This window comes from Sturnira hondurensis, unplaced genomic scaffold (assembly GCF_014824575.4).
Source record: "Sturnira hondurensis isolate 20B ecotype Veracruz unplaced genomic scaffold, ASM1482457v3 Scaffold0023504, whole genome shotgun sequence".
NCBI classification, from domain to species: Eukaryota; Metazoa; Chordata; class Mammalia; order Chiroptera; family Phyllostomidae; genus Sturnira; species Sturnira hondurensis.
The window spans coordinates 64,682-89,032 of NW_028096135.1; the positions used below are offsets into that span (position 1 = coordinate 64,682).

Consider the following 24,351-nt stretch of genomic DNA (forward strand, 5'->3'; position numbering starts at 1 on the left):
ACTTTTGGTTTGGTACTTGTGACATTGTCACTTGTAATAAATACATATTTGGTTTTTGTCTCCATTCCGGGCAGAGCTCTTAAAACCCTTTGGAATTTCCTAAATGATAAGAGTGATAAATGTGTCTTTTGTTACATTAATGAGGTGACTTTTAATGAGGAAAGCCACTAGGTAAACCCATGGATGGGGGCTGGTTGCCAGGGTAACCAACCACATGATTAGAGGGTTGGAGCTTTTAGTCCACGCCCACCCCCCAACTTTTGTGGAGGGGAGAGAGGCTGGAGAAGTTTGAGTTCAATCACAAGTGGCCAATAATTTAATCAAATAAGGTATCAGGTGAAAACAGTCCTCCAGTGTCATAATCATGACACTTTTCATAGATTAGGTGCTAAATTCAAAGGTTTCTCTAACCCAACCTAATACTTGTTGTATTTCTAATAATTTAGAGCAAAGTGTTTTCCCAAGTGCAAGTAAGGACATTTCTACTTTTGCATCACCATTATGTCATACTTATTCAATGTATATATAGTAGGAAAAGCATAGAAGTGATTCTTGTAATGTCTAATGACCCCTAATTTATCAAGAGAACTTCACTGAAAGTCAGGCAGGCAGCAAAGAATTAGAATTCTTAGGTGGTTTATCTATCTTGATATCACGAAAATGAAAACCTAGTACAGCAGATCCTAATGTTAATAGAAGGCTGCCAAAGGAAACCTGTTCACAGTTGTCAAGGACTTCATGTAGTGGATGAGGGATGGGGTGGGGAATGACAGTATCAAATAGGCCATTTGCTTTCCTCTTTGCCCATCACCAAAAAAAAAAAAAAAGGATGACTTCCTAAGCAAGAGCAGAAACAAATTCTGACAGGCTCTGGTCTTAGTCCACTTGAGCTGCTATAACAAACTACCACAGACAAGACCTTTATTTCTCGTGCTTCTGGCAGCTGAAAGGCCAAAGTCAAGGCACCACAGATTCAGTGTCTGGTGAAAGCCTACTTCCTGGTTCATAAGTGGCTGCCTTTCTCATTGTGTCCTCACATGGTGGAAGGGGCGAAGGCGTTCTGTGGGGTCTCTTATAAGGGTACTAACCCTTCACGAGGGCTCCACCCCCGAGAACTGATCACCTGCCAAAGGTCCCACAGCCAAATACCATCACATTGGCACGTAGGATTTCAACATAGGAATTTTGGAGTATACAAACATTCAGGCCATAACAGGACTGATCCTTCCTTGCCTCTTCCTGCATATTAGAAAAGCCTACATTGCTATGAATGGACTCAGATAATCGCTGATGTTCATATACCATTATTATTTGAGACCAACTGTTCTTTAAAACAGCATTCCCTAAAGTGTTCCTAGGATTACTATGACGGAGGGAAAAAGTCTGTTTAGATTAGTCTGGAGAATTCTAGGTTAGAAGAAAACGGGTTTCTTTCCTGTAAGATTTCAGAGCTTTTCATATGCTAATGTGAGTTATGATTCTTTGGGAAGGATTATTGTATGCAGTACTTTCCAGAGTGTACCCAGCAAACCCATTTTGCAGACAGCATCTCTCAGGGTGAATGTTCTCCAGAGAGACTTGGAGAAATGGTGCCTTAGAGATGATTAGTCCACATACGGGGTTAACAGTGCTACAAGCTCATGAAACCATTTAAATAAACTCTTGTGTTAGTGAAACAATTTAATAAAGTATTTTAAAACTCATACAAATATAAATTACATTTAAAATTATAAGTTGATGTGCTGGCCAGTGTGGCTCAGTTGGTGTGTCATCCAGTAAACCAAAAGGTTGTGGGTTCCATTCCTCGTCTGGGCACATGCCTAGGTTGCAGGTTCAATGCATGGCCGGGAGCATACAAAAGGCAACCAATCGACGTTTCCCTGGCATATCAGTGTCTCTCCCTCTATCTAAAAGCAATAAGCATGTCCTCAGAAGAGGATTTAAAAAGGAAAAAAATTATCAATAGTGGTGCTAGGATTTACATTAGGAATCACATGATCAAATAAATTGCTTTCCTGTGCTTTATTACAAAAGTATTGAGTTATCTACTTAACTTTCAGACTGTTTCAATTTTTTTCCTAGGGTATATTACTTTAGGGCTTTTAAAGTAATCAATCAATACTTCAAATCAATCAATACTTCCTATCTTTAAATTCAGTCCTGTCTCAGTTTAAGTCAACATCTATTGGCAGACATTGATTTAAATCTTATTCTTAGCTATTATGGCATACAGAAAAGTAGCCATGAGAGGTTAACATTTAGTGATTGTTTTTATGCGTTAGGGACCATGATTGTTCTGAATCTCAGTCTTCATGGAAGAACTGGGAAGGTAAGATCTCATCTGCATTTTAGTGATGAAAAAGCTTGTAAGTCGGTTTTTAGTGACAATAAGTTTAATCACTTGGTTAAGTAGAGACTGACAGACCTCTTGTCTGGAAAGGTCATTTTCCCTTTGTAATGGATAATATGTGAGGTGATATGTCGGTGCCCTATGAATAGCCCACAACCTTTCACCTAACAGCTTTGGCATCAACTGATGACAAAAGCCCCTACTCTGCCATTATGCTACAGTGTGACAACGCTCTTCCCAGTGTGACAATGCACTCCATATTATTCCTGTAACATTTAATAAACTGTAATATTACACTTACGTTCAGCATCTGAAGCTGCATGGCACTTAAAAGGCTTTAAAGGGCCAGTTAAGCAGTCACTTTTAACTGCAGAACTGTAGTTTTTATTAGCACTAGCTTCCAACTCTGCATTTCAGTGATTCTCAACCTTGGCTACTCATTAGAAACATCTAAGGCATATTAAAAACTCAGACTGTCTCAATGGTACCCCAGACCAGTGAATCAAAACTACAGCCAGGTGTCAGTAGTTTTCAAAATTCCACAGATTGATTCCCATGTGCAAGCAAGGACAAGACCCACTGCTCTCAGTAATCCTAATGACATTTCTTAGCATTTCAATTTCAGAAAGGTAGACAGTTTGCATGAGTCATAAACTGACTTAAGTTTAATATAAAAGAGGAAAAAGTGGAACACTTGGTTTTCTTTAGAAAAACAGTGATCTTAAAATTCATGATTCCTTAAGAATCCAACATCACAGATATAAGCCACACCATATGATTTCTGGGAAATCAGATCCAGATATACTTTCTGCCCGATTCTCCAAGAGATCTCACATTTTAGCAGTGAGATTAAGAAGGCCCCAAACCTGAACATCATGACAAAGAAACAAACTGATAAGTTGGTGGAGGAAGCAGAGGGCAGCAGTCTAATTCCCCACAGGGGCTACAACTGGCCTTAAGGGAGTTTCCTTCAGCAAAGACATAGGTCATCATGAAAATTAATGATACTCAGAAATTTCAAACCCTCCCCTATACCACTTTTTTCACCCAGAGATTTTTTTTAAATATTTTATTTATTTTCAGAAAGAGGGGAAGGGAGGGAGGGAGGGAGAGAAATATCAATGTGTGGTTGCCTCTCATGTGTCCCCCACTGGGAACTGGCCTGCAACCCAGGCATGTGCCCTGACTGGGAATCGAACTGTGATCCTTTGCTTCACAGGCCTACGCTCAATCCACTGAGCTACACCAACCAGGGCCTCAACCAGAGATTTATTGTATTTTCCCAAACTATACAAAAGTAGAGATTTCAAATAAGAACCCAACCATTAGTCATGTCCATCTTTCTGGCAAATGCCAAACGAAAGGATGATGGTGAAGACATTGTTATAATACTTAACTGCACAGTAACTGCATTTCAAAACCACAAGTATCCTCCCAAAGAGTTTGTTACCTACAATTATGTAAGATTCATTCCTTCAAAAAAATAAGGGAGAGAGGGAGGGAAGAGAAAAGAGAGGATGGATAAAGGTAGGGGTTGGGGAGGGAGGGAGAAGGGGAGAGAGAGAAAGCATGAATACGAATAATCCAATCCTTTCTTCTAAGTGATGTGAACAAATCCACATGTGAGAATAATGTTAGCTAATTTTATTATACACTAAAACATTTGAAACAATAAAATAATAATATCATCCTTGAACTGTAATCACCTCCTGTCTTCTGCCAGCATCCATGAGATGGGTAACTGCCAAGGTCCAGTAGGGAAGGTTTTCACCCAAGTGCCAGGCCACGTGGAAAGTCAAGCCCCCCCCCCCCACGCCGCCAGTCCTGTTGCTAAACGTCCTAGGCTGAGTGGTGAGAGGTTGAAGCAAAGAGAGCAGCAGAAGCAAAATGTTATTACTATGTTACCACAATGGCAGTGACACTCATTACAATAGGGATGGTCAGGTAGGAATCCTGTGAGTTCAAACTGTGGAACCAATGAGGAGTCTCTCCTTTTTTTAAAGATTTTATTTATTTATCTTTTGAAGGGAAGGGAAGGAGGAAGAGAAATATCAATGTGTGGTTGCCTCTCATGCATCCCCCGCTGGGAACTGGCCTGCAACCCAGGCATATGCCCTGACTGGGAATCGAACCACGATCGTTTGGTTCACAGGCCTGGGCTCAATCCACTGAGCTACACCAGCCAGGCAGGAGTCTCACCTCAAGGAGGCTGAAAACATTGGAGTATTTGTTGAACCTGAACGTAGCCATGTAAAATGAAAACGCCCCTGGCTCCCTCTCCCCTGGCACCAGGAAGAACTTTGGGCAGAAGAGAGTCAAGCATTATAGCCCTACTGCACCCAGCCCCAAGTCCCCACCCTATCCGGTTCCATCGCAGGAGGGACACTGGGTCAAAGGGTGGCCCAGAGTGGTGAGGACACCGTGGTGTGAGGAGCCAAAGGGAAGAACAGCCTCATAGGGGTTCCGGCCACCAGGTGTGGATGGATGGATGTGTTTTGTGCCAGGGGAGATTCTCCCAACCAGGGTCAAGCTAAATAAGCCCTGAATCCGGCGTTACCACGTCCCTGCCAGCAGGGGGCGATGAAACTCTGAACATGTTCAAAATGAAGTTGCTGGGTTGGAACCTTACCTAGCACAGAATCTCTCAATCAGTCAAAGAAAAACTGCTGTTTCTTCACCCACCCCCTGCCTCCACCACTGAGAAGGACGCCTAGTACAGTACTGAACTCTGGAGAAAAACACATGCCTAGCTAGTCAAATGAAAACAGTGAATTCAGTGCTGCAGTACCTTGGCCCTCGTATCTTGTTTATGCACAAAGGGGTGAGAACTCTTGAGAGAAATCTTATCTCCCACTTCACCACCTGAAGCAAAGCTGCTGGCAATAGGGCCTCAATTCAGAGGTTCCCCTGAAGCCTGAGCCTACTTCACTTGAGGTTCAGCTCAGCTGAAACCCAGTGTGCCAGAGCACTGCCACTGTCCAACCTCAGCACCAGCTCTGCACAGCCACAAGTGGGCAGAACTCAAAGCCATTCTCATAGCAGCAGGACGAGGCCAACATGGAATATTAACTTCAACCATTCCCCCTCAGGGTCCCAGAAGCAGGCAGACAACTGGGAATAAGCTTTAGGAAGGACCTATTGATCTTATTTCAGCCTATTATCTACTATAACAACTCACTCAAAGCAGCTTAGACCAACCTGCTAATAATCTCTGTTGTGATCGCCAATAGTCACAGAAAAAATAGATGAAAAAACAAATGGACAAAAGGCAACCCGCACCTTACTGGAGAGGCATTCAGTAGCCCCTCTTCCCCCACATGCAACCCAAATGTGCACAGGTCACTTTAGTTAGGTTTTAGTCACCATCCCACTGGTCTAGGTGAGTCAGATGAGTAGGGTCATCAAATGACTTCAGCCTTGATTGGTTTAATGCAGGCACCCAGACATCAGAAGCAGAATGTGGGGAACTAGGGAACCAATAAATTGAAGTGTCTTCAATAAATATAATGGAAGTCAAAATAAAAAGAACATATAAGAGAGACTTGAGACATATCCAAATTCAATGTGGAACTTATATGGATTTTGATTCAAACAAATGTAAAACTTAAGATAATCTTGAACACTGACTAGATATTTGATGATATTAAAGAAGTATAGGGTTTTGGTATGATAATAAGGTATTACATTTATGATTTTTAAAGAGTTCTTGCCTTTTAGACATATATACTAAATATGACAAAATGACACATTTGGTATTTATTCCAAAATAATTGATAAAATAAGCTATAAATTGATTATCGTTGTAGGTGGGTGGTGGATACATAGGGGATCACTGTGCTGTTTTCTCTATTTTTGTTTATGTGTGAAAGTTTCCATAATAAAATGTGAAAAAAATTAAGTTCTTGTATAAAAATATGCAACAAAGAGGTTCACAGTATTATTGGGGACAATTCATAAATATTGTAAGCAAAATAGCTTATGCTGCCTTAAAGTACTACCATAATGTAACGAGAAAAATGCAAGCCCATGAATTCTAAAAAGTTCCACAAATCCACTGGTAGCTATAATATCCATGTTCAATACGTCATTCCCAAGCTAAGATAAAAGGCAAACATTTTAAAAGGAAGGCCTTACACTTACAAGGGATCACCTGCAAGTTTACAAACTAATTCCAAATTTTCTGCATTCTCAGAACTTATAGTCTCAATTTTTTGCACCAGTCCCTTTTCCAGATACCTTTGTATGAGGTCATTATTCATATATTCAACAAATAGTGAGTACCCATTAAGTGCTAGGCCCGATAGGTATAATGGTGAACACACAAGCCTTGCCCTCTAGAAGTATATATTCTAGATAGGGTTGCAGATGTGATATCAGGCCATTACAGCAAAATGTGCTAAGATTCTAAGTGTATGTGTGTCTATAAACTTTTATTTTAAAGAATTAAGTCTAAGAGTCAGAGTCATCATGAGACAGATTACAATTCACGATGTAAATAATTTATTTTACACGTGCTATTGCCACCATTTTCAATTCTGAAAATGCTATCTCTTTAAAACTCTGGTTCAAATGTTACATGTTTTATGCTAACTGGACAAAGAAACAGAATTGGCAGAGAAGCTATGACCATCCAATGTTTTGACAAATAAAGAATACTTCACATTTCAAAGCTTAAAACCTTTTTTTAGGAAATAAAAATCCAAAAGCTTCTTTCTTCTCCCACCTAAAGTCACTTCTTTTATCATAAATAAACTCTTTGGGAATAGTCATGAGAATTATCCTGTATGGTGGAAACCCCCCACCTCCTGGATAATATCTTAATGCCCCAGAATGATTAAGTCTGACTATCCAAGGATGAACCTATTGGTTGATTTCCCTAAGGATTTTCCCACCAAACAAAGTATATTCCGTTCAGAATATATACCTTTAGCACAAGTTCATTCTACATTCATAATTTTTCAGTTATAGTACTTGTGCCACTATTTTATCAGGAAAATTTATCAGGTATAAATATCTACAATCTAAACCCAACTAAAAAAGAAAATAGACACCAAGATACCAAAATCTTTCATGCTTAAAGGCAAATGTATTCAGTTCCTTTCCATGGAGCACATAATATGGTAGCTATGTGCTTGTTATGCCTTTTCCAAATCATTTGGAACAACTTTGAGGATCCACTTATCCTCCACGGTGAGCCGTATGTTCTAGTAAGTATCTTACATAGGGGAAAAGGAACATTCTTGCTGACCTACAGATTAGTCAAATGGGGAGTGTTCTGGGAGGAGAGTTAATGTTTATTGTCTCTTCCATTGTTGTCATGAGGCTCACAGTAGGGCTGTATCAGTTTGTACCAACAGATGCCTACAGAAGCCGTCAGATATGCTGCAGCGGGGAGGAAGGCACAGGAGAAGAGAAGGAAGAGGAGACTCGATGTCCTATGATGGAGTGAAGAGGCAGCTAGTTGGAAAAAGCAGGAACAATGAGTCGTCCTCCTTAGGATGCCATGCCAAGCAGAAAGCCTCCGAAAAATCCTCCAGTCACTAGAACGTTCTTCTTCACAAATGACACCACCTATGAACAGACAGCACAATGGGCTATTTTACTAAGGATATTATTAGTATTAGAAATCATCTCTATTATCTATGTAATCCTGACAATGTCAATCCCCTCACCTGTTGTGTGTACTTTAGCCACAGGACAATAGAAGCCAAGAACAGACTAACACGTGACAATGACCCCTGGCTGCTGTGGAAAGCCCAACAGGAAGCAGGTCAGATAAGGAGGAGAGATGATAGGTCTTTGAATCAAGGTGGTAGTGGAGCTGCTAGTGCACAGTGATCAAATTCCAGTGCTGTTTTCCAGACAGGACTTTATGTAACTAGGTAACTGCATATGGGGGATGAGGAGAAGTCAAATGGATTGCTAACCCCTGCAATTCAATGGATTCCCTCTTTAGTGACAGAGCTAAGAAATATGCCCAAAAGTTCATGCAGGCACAGGGAAAGACAAAGTTTAAGGGGGCAGTTCTGGGGAAAGAGTAGAGCTACATTCAATAAACTGGTTACAGAGGCAATTCATGATTTCCAATTTCACTCCTTCCATTTTCTATACCTCCTCTCCAGTGGAGGTTGCTCACTCTGAAGTCTCTCCTCCAAATTTCTCCATATATTCATCCTGTCCATTCATCTGTCCACCTATCCACCCATGCCCCTCTGAGACCTCAACTCAAGTAGATGCTCTGAATTCTTATTCTCATACTTCACATCAGAGGATGATTAACAGAAGTCCTTATTTTCTTAAACTCCCAAAGCCTCCAAATTCCTGTAAAAGTTCCCACTCATCTGAAACTCCGAGAATATCCTCAGTACCCCCTGGCTCCCATGTCCCTACTCTGTAATCTTCATTTCAGAGAGAACTTTCTTCCAACTACAACCACCACCTTAGAAGGTGTTCATAGGGACAACACATCTGGTATTGTAGCCTAATCATTTCTTCAACTGAAGTGCAATGATCTCATCATCCAACCATTTAAAGCCACTCACATCCTGACTTCCCCCTGATCTTTTCCACTCTCTGCTCCATCCTCCTGGGAGCCTCCAGCCTCCTCATTCCCACTGGGCCTAAATCTTGTGTCACTTTCACTCCCCCTGACTCAATTGGACCTCACATTTCCCTACGTGAGGCACTGTCTTTCCCATCTGCCATCAAGAGGAATAGAAAAAAAAACCATACAATTTCCTGAAATAATTGCTTCCATTATTTTTCTTACTTCCTATTCACGCTTCAAATTGCTATAGTTTGACTTTCAACTCTTCCACCTCAGTAAAACTGTTCTCACTGAAGTCACTGTTGTAGCTAAATACTGAATTCATAGCTTTCATTTCCTACTTCCCAAGTAAGGCCATGGGCTCTGAGGGGGGAACCAGCAACTGTCCCAGAGGCATGTGACAGTGCCAGGCCATGAATAGGAATACAGAAATCTGCTCTGGCAGGTGTGGCTCAGTTCGCTGGGTAATGTCCTGCAAAGCAAAAGGTCACCAGCTCAATTCCCAGTCAGGGTACATGCCTGGGTTGGGGGTTTGGTCCCCTACCAGGGTGTGTGCAGGAGGCAATGGATCAATGTTCCTCTCCCTCTCTCCCTCCCTCCCCTCTCTCTAAAAAATAAGAAATATGTATTAAAGAGAAAAGAAATACAGAAATTTGTGGAATAAACCAAGTCCCAGCCTTTTGGTTAGCTTATAACAAGTTCCCTCTATAAGTCAATAGTTAGTTCTAATCAAATTAACATTATGAAAGACATTTTCAACAATCATCTTTTACTTTTGTAACTGTCTGAATAACAAAGTTTTATCAAAATGAGAAAGATATAACTTTTACAACCTGAGCTTGAAGAAGATGGATGGAAGAAGGGAAGGAAGGGGAGGGACTATCTGTGATCCTGGCCGTGCAAAATGCCACTTTCCACTCTGCATAAAGGACCACCTTTAGCCAACCACTCACCACCACAGAAACTGTCATCATGTACTCGGCGATGTGGAGCTCTGTTCAGTATTTTTGTAGTCTGCTAAGGCATCTACCACTCATCTGCTTTCCAACTCCCCAATATTTGCTTACATTTGTTGTCTACTGGTATTCCTCTCCTGTTCTCTTGGTCCTTGTGGGCTTAATTTTACTTTGTATATATTTCAGAAGGAAGCAGAGATAAATGCATGTGTTTAATCTGCCATGTTTAACCTAAATTCACCTATTAACAACTATTCTATCTGATTACATGACTTCCTCCTTTCACGGCTACTGGAGCGTGAATGCCTCAAGAACAAGGCTATTTCAATCTACCCTTACATCAAAAGTCCCTTCTCTTTCCTCTGGGAATCCAGAAGCCCACTGCTCCAGGCTATAAAAGGTGCCAGGAATGTAGATGCTGCTTTATTTCCCTCAAGTTCAGGGCACTTGTGTCTTTGGGACATTCGACCTATTTCTAAAGGTAATAAAGCAGCAGCAAAATGCATCCTTTTAAAAAGGAAAAAGTTTCCCTGTTTCTCCTGTGCTAGCCAATACAACCTAGCTCGCTTTCATGCATTAGATCAGGGATTAGCAAACTACACCCCATGGACCAAATCCAGCTAGCTGCATGTTTTTAAATAAAAGTCCATTGCAACACAACTGCACTCAGTTGTCTACATATCATCTATGGTTATTTTCTTGCTACACAGTGGAGGTCAGTAGTTGTAAGAGACAGCACATTGCTTACAGAGCTAAAATTATTTACTATTTAGCCCTTTACAAGAAAGGCTGCCAACCTCTGGACTAGACATTCCACTAGTTCTATGTAGGACAAATAAAGTATGGGCATTTCAGAGGTGTGTATGGATATAAAATAATCATATTGGCTATACAATCTGCATCCTTATCCTTCCACTTGCTGCATTATCCCCATCCCTACAAGAACTAGTTCAAGAGATGACTGACTCATATATGTGCATATATCACTCTGCATTCTCACTCACTGCCAAGTCACCAAACACTTCAATTACCCAACTTTTAAAAAATATCTCTGAGGTGAAGCTGTTCTTTCCAAAGCCGGCAAGTAGGTGTATCTAGCCCCATCTTTATACATATAGAATTGTCTGTACTCTTCACATATTTCACGTAAACAGAACCAGTCTCACCTCCTCAGCTTTGCTTTTCACCTCTGTAGGTAAGTGGTTGCTCTTACGGATCTTCAGCTGTTCCTTGGCTCTCTTCATGTCCTTCTCTACGCGCTGCCAGTCAACTTTGATGTACCCAGTATGGTTTGCAATCTATAGTTTCAACAGCAGCAAGAAATAAGGAACACTGGGCTTGTTGTTTCTTTTTGTCAGGATAAATCACTGAACTACATTATCCAAAACCCTTCTGACTTTCCATTTTTGGAGACATCTGACATCCAGTTCTTTTGACAACAACATTCACTAAACATCGTGCAAGGCCATATGTCTGGTGTCAGAAATCAATAAATTGTCCTTCATTGGCTGCTGACAATTTTTTTTACTTTATTTATACTCTTACCCCTCTCTAAAGTTTTCAATTAGCTTTAAAAAATAAGATGGTAACGGGCCTGCGAACCAGACGATCGCGGTTTGATTCCCAGTCAGGGCACATGCTTGGGTTGCAGGCCAGTTCCCAGCAGGAGCCAGTTCCCTGCAGGGGGTGCACGAGAAGCAACCATACATTGATGTTTCTTTCCTCTCTCCTTCCCTTCCCCTCTAAAAAGATAAATAAATAAAATATTTAAAAAAAATAAGATGGTAAAATCAGAATTGGAAGTCAAGACTTAAAGTTGCTCTGTCTGGTGTGGCTCAGTGGACTGAACGCCAGCCTGTGGAACAAAAAGTTGCAGGTTCAATCCCCAGTCAGGGCACATGCCAGGGTTGAGGGCCAGGTCCCCAGGAGGGGGCATGAGAGAGACAACTGATTGCTGTTTCTCTCACACATCATGTTTCTCTCTCTTTTTCTCCCTCTTTACTCCTCTATCTAAAAATAAATAAACAAAATCTTTTTAAAAAGATATAGTTAAAAAACAGTCAACGTTAAGTCAGAGTTTTTGGAACAGAGCAAGGCTGTCAGTAGTAATTAGTACTGCTTTAGAAAATCTAGCACATGGCCCCACAGAGATTTCTCACAAGTGACTTCATATAAGGGGTACTGGGAGAAGTACACCCAAATATAACTATAGAATACGCCTATTTCCCTTAGCAAAGATGGCAGGCACAAACACTAAAATTCAGTGAAAATAATTTCATCAAGAATGTGTGAACTGGATAAAACTAATTCAAATATGCAGTTTTCTGGTGGATCAGTACTATCCACGGAACCAAGAAACTGATTACAGTCTATCAATCAATCCTCCATTAATATCACTTCTCACCAACGAATTTTTGTTGAGTCGTATCTACTTAAATATCTCTAAATATGTAAAGCTTCTCTCCCTTCTATAGTTTTTTCCTGCACTGTTGCTCTTCCTCTAGTCCAGGGGTGTCAAACTCATTTTCACTGGGGGCCACATCAGTCTCACGGTTGCCTTCAAAGGGCCAAAATAACTTTAGATCTGTAAAATGTAACAACTCCTTAACTGTTAAGGCTTTGAAATTACATTTGGCCCTTTGAAGGCAACCACAAGGCTGATGTGGCTCCCGTTTAAAATGAGTTTGACACTCGTGTCTAGTCTCTACTTTAGTTAATGGTACCACCAACTAAGTTACCCAAACCAGGCTGGAGAAATTATTTGCCATACATATAATGAACAAAACATTAATATTCATAAAAAGGAAAATTCTCCTAGAAATTGGTACGAAAAAACCCACTAGAAAAATAGGTAAAGGAAACGAACAGAAGAAAAAGTGGCCAATAAAAGGAAAAGTTCAACTTCACAAGTCATCAAGGAATGAAAATTAATGTGCAACTATTAATTTGTATCAGATTGGAAGCAATTAAAAGACTGAAAATATCCAGTGTTCACAAGGATGTGAAAAAATGGACACTTAAAAAAAAGATTTTATTTTATTTATTCTTAGAGAGAGGGGAAGGAAGTGAGAAAGAGGGAGAGAAACGTCAGTGTGGTTGCCTCTCGCATGCCCCCCCCCCCAGCAGAAGCCACATCAGCCAGGGCAGAAAACAGACACTCCTACCAACTCACTGAGAGTGTTATCTATCTATCCATTGGGAGATAGCCTTATGACTAAGAACAAGTGCACAATAAAGGCACGGGAGCTACTAAAGCTATCAGGTATCTAGGAATAAAATCAAACCACAGATATACAGGAACTACATGGACAAAATCAATAGCCCTGGCTGGTATGGCTCAGTGGATCAAGTGCCAGCCTGTGAACCAAAGGGTAACTGGTTTGATTCCCAGTCAAGGCATAATCCTGGGGTGTGGGCCAGGCCCCAGTGGGGGGCACACAAGAGGCAACCACACATTGATGTTCTTCTCCCTCCCTTCCCCTCTCTCTAAAAATAAATAAATATTTAAAAAACAATAAAAGTCTACGCAAAGACATTAAAGAAGACCCTATAAGGAAGCTATAAGAAATATGTACTTATGTCCCCATTTTATAAATGACAAAATAAAACTCAACTAGTAATTAATGAAGTTTGACTCAAAGGTCATTAGCATTTCAAATAAGTACAAAGGCTATTCTAGTGTAACAGAGCCAGGACTATATTACAGCTCTTCACACATCCCTAACTGTCAAATGGAAATCCCAAACATCTAAGAATATTTCATATACAGACCTGAAGGAGAAAAAATCCTCCTCCCACAGCTGTTGCAGCCAACTTTCCAACCTTCTGGAATATGAAACCTGTACACCTGCAAAAATCAAACCAACAACAGAAAAGTTGACAGGCTGTCAGGCACATGGAAACAATTGTGAGATATATGCATTAGATATATAAACATTTTATATATATCAAATATTATTCAGCCATAAAAAAAAAACAGAAAAAAAACCTTACCATTTGCAACAACATGGATGGACCTAGAGAACACTATGTTAAAGTGAAGTAAGTTAGACAGAGAAAGACAGATGCTGTATAATCTCATTTACATGTGGAATGCTAGAAAAGGGGTTAAGAGGGCAAGGGGAGGGAGAATTGGAGAAAGATAGTCAAAAGGTACAAACTTGCACTTATAAGGCAAGAAAGTACCAGGGATGTAACATACATTATATATAGGAAAGTTATTAAAAGAGCAAATCCAAACAGTTCTCATCAAAGGGAGAATTTTTTCTTTCCTTTTCATTGTGTCTATATGAAAGGATGGGTGTTAACCAAATCTACTGTAATCATTTCACAATATATATAAATCAAACCATCATGCTATAGGCCTTAAAATTATACAGTGATGTGTACCAATTATTTCTAAATAAAACTGGGGTAAAATGAAAATAGATAATAACAGTACCAATCTCAGAGTTGTTATAAGAAGGAAAAATATATATAATATATATTCTATATTATGATACTATAAAATATACATTATATATTATTACATATATGTAATAATATATAATGTATGTTTTATGCAGTACTTGGCTTGTAGTAAAAACTATGTGTGACCATTAAATGGTCATCATCACTTACACATGACGTTTAGATAAATGCTACACATTAAGTGATTTTACAGAAGTTAATGTGCTTTTTATTGGTTAAAGAAAATGATTCCTACAACTGCAATACTAAACCATGTAAAAAAACAGACACTGGACAACTTTCACATTACTTACCATCCAGTGACACCTCCAATTAACAGCTGGGTTGCCACGCTATACTTTTCAGCTGAGGGCCCAGACTCCTGGCCGAACAGCTTGCGCCACCATGGCTGCTTTTTAGCAAGCTCTGCAAGGTCTAGTGAGTCAAAATTTCCTACAAGAATTAAGATATTGAATAAGAAAATATTTACTTTTACAATAAATCACTACCATTCCCAACTAGATTAAGAGATTTTTAAAGAGACAAATATTATTCTAATTTAAATAGTAAGTTAAACCCTGGCTGGTGTAGCTCAGTGGATTAAGCGCGGGCCTGCGAACCACACGATCGCAGTTCGATTCCCAGTCAGGGCACATGCTTGGGTTGCAGGCCAGGTCCCAGCAGGGGACTCACGAGAGGCAACCATACATTGATATTTCTCTCCTTCCCTTCTCCTCTGAAGATAAATAAATAAAATCTAAAAAAAATAAAAAATAAAAAAATTTTAAAAATAGTAAGTTAACCCTGAAACTCTGACTGGCGGTTTTTAAAAATCAGACCAAAATCAACAGATAGTATCTCTTAGAGGAAAAAAAAAAACCTAGACAATATAGAATCAACATTCTAGTCTTTCCTCTCAAATTTAAAAACAGCCAAAAAGACACTGCTAGTAATGTTTAATAATACATCCTAAATGAAATGGATTTTCCTCTCCTTTTCAGGAGTAACTCAATACTATTCCATAGCCCACAAATTCACAAATTCACAAATTCTTAGTTATTATGTGGATATCTAGTGATAATAAATATGAGGGAGGTAATGTTTCACTGAGCTCTTACTAGTTACCACAAAATGCTAAGCAATAAACACATATATCTAGTTAAATCCACAGACAAGGTGCTATTTATTAACTCTATTTTATAACTAAGAAATGGAAGCTCAGAAGTTATTTGCCCAAGAAGGGAAGACTTAATAAAATAAAAAGCCTAATCCCTTTTCTCTGTGGGAAGATAACGTAGGAATAAATTTAATGAAAGATGCATAAGACCTCTACACTGTAAGTTTACATTGTAAAATAACAACACCAGAGAGAAACTGAAGAATGACTGAATGGAGGGATGTTATACATATCTATGTTTTGTGAGACTCAATATTTGTAAGATGTTCATTCTCTCCGTATTGATCTATACACTCAATGCCATCCCAATAAAAAAGCAGGCAGTTATCCAGAAATGGACAAACTGCTTCTAAAACTTATAGGGAGATGCAAAGGGCCTAGAGTACTGTTCCAGTTACTGTGGCTATACAACAAATTACCCCCACACTTCATGGAGCAAAACAATAATTTATTATGCTCTCAGACTCAGTGGATCCGGAATCCAGAATCGATGTGTTGCCTGATGTCTGGGTCTGGGGCTTCAACTGGAAGACTTACAGGTAGGGGTCTGGAATCATCTACTACAGTCACACAAAGTCTGCCCCTGAGTGTGAGTTTGTTTAGGCTTCCTTAAAGCATGGTGTCTAGGGTCAAGGGTGCCTGTCCCAAAGGAGGAAGTGAGAGCGTGAGGGAGTCGAAGTGGTGAGCAGAAGCTTTGTTACCATTTCAGACGTAGCCTCTGAAGCCAAGCAATATTACTTCCACTGCATGCTGCTAGAGCAGTCACAAACTCCCCCTCCGATTCAAGAGGAAATATGGACCCCATCACTCAGTGGAAGGGGTGTCAAAGCCACAGCAGGGGAAAAAAGCATGTGGAATGGAAGATATTGCTGCAGTCACTTAGGAAAAGACAATGTGCCATAAGTAGCCAAAGCACTTTTGGGGAAAAACAGAACAAAGGTCAAGGACATTCAAGACTTACAAAGCTACCATATATGATACAATGTATATACACCTTACCTAAGGATACATAAACATATAAATGGAAGAGAATATAGAGTCCAGAAGTAGATCTATACATAGTTTTATTTTCAGAACATAACCCCCAGGTAATTCAATGTGAAAAAGTCTTTTCAACAAATTGTGTTAGAACTATTAAATATCTGTAAAAACAACAACCTCAATCCCTACCTTACATATCATCCACAAAATATAATTCAATAATTAGTTCAAGATGGATTATAGATCCCAATTCAGCAGAACCAAAATATGAATGTAAGGAACCGGTCTTCTATGACCTTACAGGTAGTTAAATGAAAAAAAAATTCTAATATAACAAAATATGACTATGTTGAAGGAACTCTCTCCCTGAGTTAAGTATCACTGAAGACAAGAGTGAGTTTTGAGTTTTGCTTTCACATAATTTTACCAGGCCCCTTACTCAAAAGGAGCTCTAGTCAAAGGGGGGATCAAATTAGAGTCATTTACTTCACACAACTTCAGTCATTCAACAAACACTACAAAGCACTATATAGACAAAAATAAGTCACTAGCCTTGTTTGTGTGATATCAATGATCACAGTGTTATGTGATCATTACTATGATGAAGACTGAAATTTCTCCAAACAATTTCCTACGGGCAAATACTTGGTCAACCTACACATCTTAAGTGAATAAAAGAAGTCTGCTCTGCAGGAAAATAATTATATTGTGTATTCCAACCCCTTAGTCACCTATATTTATTTAGTGGTGTACTGGTAAATGTTTAAAAACTGGTTTTGAGGAAGGGCTGATTTGTACTGTATGCCAATTTCTATGGTGTGTTCACTCACTGTGAGTGTGACGTCACTGAATTGTGACATCACAACACAGAGTTTGGGGAGAGATGCTCAGTAGTTCTCCATACTATTTCCACCACATAGACACAATAAATGTAAATAGCCTTAAGAGTACAGATAACAATAAAACATGGCAAACAATAAGTGATGAGTTTTGAGTATTTTCAGGGCTTTAAAAAATTTAGCCCCTCCCCCGAGGAAATGCTTACTGATTATTTAATTTTTATGCTACTACAATTATTCCCACTTTTTCTCCCTTTCCCCACAGCTACCCAGCCCCACCCTCTCCCCTTCCTAAACGAATCCCCATATTTTTGCCAGTGTCCAGGGGATGTATGAAAATGCTCTTCGGTTAACCCCTTCACCATCTTTCACTGCGCCCCCCACCCTCCCCTCCGGCAGCTGTCCGTCTGTTTCATGTGTCTAAACATACTTATTGCTTTTAGAGAGAGAAGGGAAAGGAGGGAGAGAGAGAGGGAGAGAACATAGATGTGAGAAAGAAATACAGATGGGTTGCCTCTTGAACGCGCCTGGACCTGACCGAACCTGCAACCCAGACATGTGCCCTGACCAGGAATCAAACCCACAACCTTTCGGTTTCCCAGACAGAGCTCCAACCAACCGAACCACACCGGCCAGGGCCACTACCTTCGTTTTAAACATAACTTACGCAATTTTAAGTTTATATAATTAAATCTTCAAAGATAGCTCTGTTTAGTAATCAGTTCTTGTAAGCAAGCGCTGAATTGAATATAACCATGAAGCATTCAAAGTAGGGTAATAAGAACGATTTAAACACTGCGCAATATATTATTGGGAACTTTTGGCTACTCAGACTAAATAAAAGACTATTTCAAAGTACCATCTCAAGTGTACTACTCTTTGAAAATCATCAACAGCGCCAGGGAAAGCGCCTCGCACGCAAACACTTGCCAGGTGTTTGTGATGAACGTCCAAAGTGATAAAGAAGCCTCCTTAGCCTTAAAGTACCAGAGCCTTCCGAGAATAGTGACGGAATGTCTCAGAGCTTAGGATTTGGGGGACTGCGCCAGAAGTCTGATCCCAATAGGAGGTAACACCCTGGGGCAGTTCGGCCCCAGCCTGGCGCCTGACCTTGGCCGGACCCTGGGATCCGCTGGGCCGGGGCAAACCCGGGATGCCCTCCCCGACCCTGAGCTCTTTAGGTTCCCTGGGAAAGTCTGGGAGGTCCTGAAGCCATCCCCCCCGCGCTCAGCCCAGAAAGGCGGCTCCCCCCGGCGCCGGCGGCGCGCACGCCCGTCCCTACCTTGACTGGACGCGGCCATTTCAGAGATCTTGTCTCGCGATGACTCCCGCGGAGGCTCAGCGCCGTAGGACGCGGAGTGGCGTGGCGCCTTCGCCGCTACCTGGCTTCCGGCACGTGGCGCAGATGTTTCCATTCCCAGCACCGCAGCGGAAGAGGGCGGTCTTAGCTCGCGGTGGTCACTCCCTACCCACGCCCCCCGCCCCCGCACACAACTGCGTCACAAGGCTCCGGGGGCGGTGTCACAAGCCCCGAGGCCCCGCCCAGCAGCTGCATCGAGACGCGCAGGCGCAGAAAGCCACTTGCGGAGGAGTTTCTCGGAACTTTGGTGAGCCTGATACGCACGCACTTAAGTAGGAAGTTTCTTGGGCGTGGTCGTGACTCGGCTTTTCGCTAGTAAATATTATTTTACCTATTACTTTAGTAAAAATAAAGGAAACAGGCTTGTCATGTTTGTTCATGTGAACATTGAACAGATATTTATCAGTACTGGCTCTGTGCCTAACGCTGTTGTAGTGCAGGAAGACGGTCATTTTTAAAAACAAACGAGAACAGAGAAGCGCTCTGAAAGAAAAGAGCATCATTGTCTGCAGTGCCTACGAAGCCCTTTAACTTTGTGCCAGGGCACATCTCCCCACCTTACCCCTAAACTACTCCCACTGTCATCCTATCCTAGTTAATGGCAACTTCACCGTCCCCGAAACCTTGGTATTACTCTGAACTCCTCTCAAACCCCACAAATCCAATTTATCAGCAACCCCCATAAACTGCACCTTTACAGTGAATCCAGCCGTTTCTCACTTCCCCATTGCTACCATCTTAGCCCAGGTCACAATCATGTCTCACCCCAGTTACCAGGTTGACCTGTTCTTATTCTTGTACCCCTTTAAAAATCTATTTTCTCCAGCATGACTACAAAGATCAGTCTAAAAGGTAGTAGCGGTGAAAAAGGTGAAGAGATTGTTAAAAACGCATAGACAAAAGTTGGGTGTGGGAAACGTAGAAGAGGGTAAATGGGGGATAAATGGTGAGGGAAAGACACGACTTTGGATGGTGAACACAATACAATATAGATGTAATGTGTTATGGAATTGTACACTTGAAACCTGAACCGGTCCACAGTGCCTGAAGAGTCCCCTTTTGGGGTACATACCAATTGGGAGGAATTTGACCCTGAGTCCCTCAAGAATAAGGCTAATCTTCTTTTGTAATACAGCCTGGTCTCAATATAAAGTGAGCAATGGAGAGGTTTGGCCAGTCAATGACACCATTAATTTCGATGCTATCTTGCAACTGGACCTGAACAGAGGTTTTGTACATTTATACTTTCATGGCTCTCAGAGATGATCCTAAGCTATATGCTGTCAGTAAACTGGAAAAATATACTCAAGATGTAAAAAGCATTTCAAATATGGGTAAATGGATTTGTCAGTCCTCATCAAACTTTTGAATGGCCAGCCAAATGTTGAGATATTAAAAATAATTCCTCATTTTATGAATAAAGTCTTTACAGGCCCAGAGGTGTGGATCCAGAACGTCAAAGCCCACCAAACCCCTTTACCTTTCCAAAATCTACCCTATTCACTTTTAAAAAACTTATGGGTAATTGGCTTTATGAAACCAAAGCCCTTCTAGGAGAAGCTTGCTTTTCTTTCCCTACATTTTTGAAATGCACACACCTGGTCTTCTTCCAAAGCTGTTGTCTAGGCCACCTTTTAAAATACAAATTTTGGGGGGAGATGATTCTTATCAAAAGGGGGAAAACCTTAGCTATATCTGAGCAAATCAATTTAATTTATTTCAGCTATTCTTTTCTAAATTAGCAAATGCTGCTAAAAGTTATTGAATATCTAGGTATTTTGAAATAACATGAAATACTGAAACTGATTGCTAGTCATGCTTTTGGTTGTTTATTACACAGAGGCTGTAAAATGGATTTGGAGCTGTAGATAAATGTCTTGTGTTTGGTTGGAGGTATATTTCTTGAAAGTGGGAATGTGTTAGCCAATAAAGCAACCTATGTTTCTAAAGGTCATGAGATGTGTTCATGAAAGCCAATCTGTGGAATGCCAGTTGCTTACTTTTCAGTCATTATTGGAAATGGAGAGTTCTAAAAGTTAAAACTTAAAATTAAGTTGGAAAGAAGTTTGTATGGTTTTAATAATAGAAGGCATAAGGCATGAAGATGCAGTTTTGAAGGACAGGGATTGAAAGTGAGTTATTCTAAAGATGGTTATTTTCAAAGGGATAAGAAAGTTTGTGAACGTTGCAGAAAGGTTTGTGAAAATTGTAGAAGTTTGTAAAAGTTTTAAATTTGTAAAGAAAAAAACCTCAGTCAGACTCCAATACCTTTCCTCCACCTAATTTATCTGGGTGACATTCTTTGATGATTCTGGGGGTACCTGGAGTTGTTTAATTTACACTTTCTCTTGCCCTTATCAGTGTGGGGAAACCTTCCTGTCAACTGTGGAGTATACCCTTCATCAAAATGCGTTTTGTCAATGCTGAAATAGAAGGTAAGGCCACCCTCAGGGCGCAGGGTAAATACATCCACGGGCAGGTGTGGAGTTGAGTTCCCTGTCTGAGTAGGGTAAATCCATTCCCGGGGCATCTGGCTGGTTCTCTTGTCACTGGTGAGGTCACCCTCAGACACAGGGTAAACACATCTATCCCTTTGTATTTGTCTGCTGGTATGGATTATAACTCTTGGTCCTCCATCTGCAGCATATATCACCTGTCGCCAGGTTTCTGACATTTCAAGGGCCAAAGCAACCCTGCCCAGGCTCTTCCCTGCTGCAAGACTCTTAGAGCCAAGACTTTATTTCCACCCGTCATGAGCAGTCCTTAAAGTTTTCATTGAAAGTTCTAATAGGTCTTCTTGGTACTTAGGACCGTCTGTCTCTTTTTAAAAAAAAATATTTTATGTATTTATTTTTAGAGAAAGGGGAAAAGTGGGAGAAAGAGAAGTTGAGAAACATCAATGTGTGGCATGCCCCCTACTGGAGACCTGGCTCACAACCAGGGCAGGTGTCCTGACTGAGAATGGAACTGGTGACCCTTTGGTTCGCAGGCCAGCACTCAATCCACTGAGACACACCTCCCAGGGCCTTCCATCCCATTTCCAGTCTTCTTAAAAGTTGTGAAAAGCAAATAAGAGAAATCTAATACTTTCTGTACAAAAATTAGTAATTCAAATTACGTGTATGGTCTTTGTGTTCAGTCTTCATGTGTGTGATCTTTATGTGATATGTGTTTGTCTGTGTGTTATATGTGGTGTGTTTTCTGCCTCTGGAAGGCGTAACTAGGGTGTAATACTTTATTGGCCTAAGAAATTAAGTACTTATATAAACTATGCAAGATCTTATGTTTGGACCAAATATTTGATATTAAAACCAGTTTTAAGTTTAATTAATGTCTTTTAGAGTTATTACCAAAAAAGTGTTTTACAAAAAAAAATATTTTATAATCTTTTGGTTAAGTATATTTGACAACCTTCCCAAAGTTAAAATTTAAAAAACTGAGAAATAACTTTGAATTATTCCAATGGGCCCCTGGAATACCTCAGGGATTTGTTCCCTACTTACAAAAGAGAAGTTTTTGAACTAATTAGGCCTAGTTAATATGCTCAAAATTACATGGGAAGCTTTGCCAAACAGAATAATAAGAACTATTTTATTTGTATACATATATTTTTATCAAAATAGATTTTCTAGAAATTTCAACCTGCCCCTGAAAGGAGCTTGCAAAGATTCAGAATCAAGTTCAAACAGGAAGCTCTCAGGGGTAACAGGTGTCCTATTAGTGACACTGGACAAGCCGAGAGTGATGGTTCCCTGTGGGGACATCAAGCAGTGGTGTCCTGGGTGTTTGTAATCCACACATTGGGAATATATGAATTGTTTCCAATGCTCAATGCACTCTTCTGATAAGTCCTATACAACATCTTAAAACTTTGCATACTGTTTGGTCTTTATATATATTAAGATTGTGTGTTAAATCTAAAAATATAGGTTTTATATTGTTCTTCTATGTCATTTCATAGTAATTTTTATCGAGAAATTGTTATCTTGAAATATTATATCTTACAAAGAAGCAAAGTTCTTTATCAATTGCATTTTAATCAAATCTACAGCAATGTCATTTTAAATCTGGTCATTTATAAAGTGTCGCTGTTTTCCTTGAATGCATTTGTGAATGCATTTTGGATAGGCTCATGAAGAAGACTCTGACTTACTCTAAATTGCGGGTATCTAAGTAGGTCATATATTTAAAGTAAACAAAGATTTATAGAACCCTTAGAATAACTGTATTCATGGAAATACTGGCAAATAGTTAACACAAATAAAATTGGTTATATGGGCCTGAATGAACTAAAGATAATTGTTATTCTTATGACTTTGTTCAAAATATTGCTAACTTTAAATATTTTTGTTTTCCAGATACAATAAAACTTGCTTCTTTCCTTAGAACAATTTATAAATTATACCCCCATAAGAAATACTGAAACATTTCTATTTTTCTCCCTATCTAATCCATCCAGAATTCAACAACTCTTAATGTGTGAGTATTATTTTCATGGTAACATGTTTATTTGCATAAACCCAGTAAGAATCTGTACTCTTTATAACAGCGCCAGTTTCTAAAAGTGGTTTTATTAACAAGTCTTTGTTTGGAATGTCATGATCGAAAGAGTCATGCCTGGACTCTGGGTGTCCCCAGAAAGCCTTAAGGAATTAAGGTTGACTTTTGAAGCCAATAAGTGCCCCTTGGAGAAATGGCCTGGTACCTTGATATCTTTCTAGATAAGGAACGAAGGCCACGTTCCTGAAAGATGGCAAGGAAGGAACCTAAAGATATTTCAGGGACCTCATGATGTGGTGGAACCCTACCCCGGCTCCCTCTTGCCCTCAGTGTACAAGCCAAAGATCCTTTGCTGAAATACAATGTGAGACCTTCAGTGACCCATCCTCATTTAAAATTGCAACCTGGTACACCCCTCCTTCTCCTCCTGCTTGCAGTCATTCCTTGATATCCATAGGAGGTTGGTTCCAGGGCCCCCACAGATACCAAAATCCTCAGATGTTCAGTTTTATTATGTAAAATGGTGTAGAACAATGCTTTCCATTGGATCTCCCACAACTGAGAATTTTCAACCATGGAAGGCAGGACCTATGGATAAAGAGGGATGACTGTACTTACCTTTCATGCATAGTTATTTTACCTTCTAACACACTGTATCAGATATTCATGTATTATAATTATTATAATTATTACTTATTGTCTCTCAGTTGTTTTAATTTTTTACTATACAACCAGTGCCTAGGACACTGTCTGGCTAGGACAAATTGGTAGATGCATGGCCTCAGTCAAACTATTCAATCTCTCTGCACCTCAAATGATTCAACTGTGCTACTCACTTTGTCGTCTCCTTGTGACAGTTAAATCAGATAATATGCAAAGCACCTGGCAGAGAATTTATCACTCTGTATTGTAACTATTGGGCTACCTTTCTGTCTCCCTCATTGGACTATATCTCCCAGAAGGTAGATACTGGATTTTATTAATCTCTGAGGCATAGGGGTTAGGATCATGACTTCTGGAGCCAGATTACATGGGTTTAAATGCTACCACTTACAAATTGTGTGACTGAAACCAGAAAAGCCAGCATTTGTGCTGCCTGTTACTACCAGAACCAATAAGTAGAGACAAGGATTGAATCTTTAAGGGTGCTTTATTCAGATGCTGGCATTCTGAGAAGATGGTGGGTTATGTA

The 24,351-nt window shown here is 40.1% G+C and overlaps 1 protein-coding gene across 1 annotated transcript; it reads right to left on the reverse strand.

Moving 5' to 3' along the window:
• Nucleotides 1-6,087: 6,087 nt before the first annotated feature.
• Nucleotides 6,088-18,772, reverse strand: FUNDC2 (FUN14 domain containing 2). The gene is made up of 5 exons (XM_037037836.1): nucleotides 18,582-18,772; nucleotides 14,617-14,755; nucleotides 13,625-13,700; nucleotides 11,020-11,151; nucleotides 6,088-7,921 (listed from the first exon to the last, which is right to left on the reverse strand). Exons 1-5 carry the CDS (start codon nucleotides 18,712-18,714, stop codon nucleotides 7,844-7,846), a joined length of 558 nt encoding a protein of 185 aa, XP_036893731.1. The 5' UTR covers nucleotides 18,715-18,772; the 3' UTR covers nucleotides 6,088-7,843.
• Nucleotides 18,773-24,351: the final 5,579 nt, after the last annotated feature.

Excerpts from the sequence above, each read along its gene's own strand:
- FUNDC2 (XM_037037836.1), bottom strand. The coding sequence starts at position 18,714 with ATGGAAACATCTGCGCCACGTGCCGGAAGCCAGGTAGCGGCGAAGGCG. Across the intron at positions 14,756-18,581 it reads AATGGCCGCGTCCAGTCAAG|GAAATTTTGACTCACTAGAC; the intron begins GTAGGGACGGGC and ends TAATTCTTGTAG. Across the intron at positions 7,922-11,019 it reads TGAAAAGCAAAGCTGAGGAG|GTGGTGTCATTTGTGAAGAA; the intron begins GTGAGACTGGTT and ends GTCTGTTCATAG.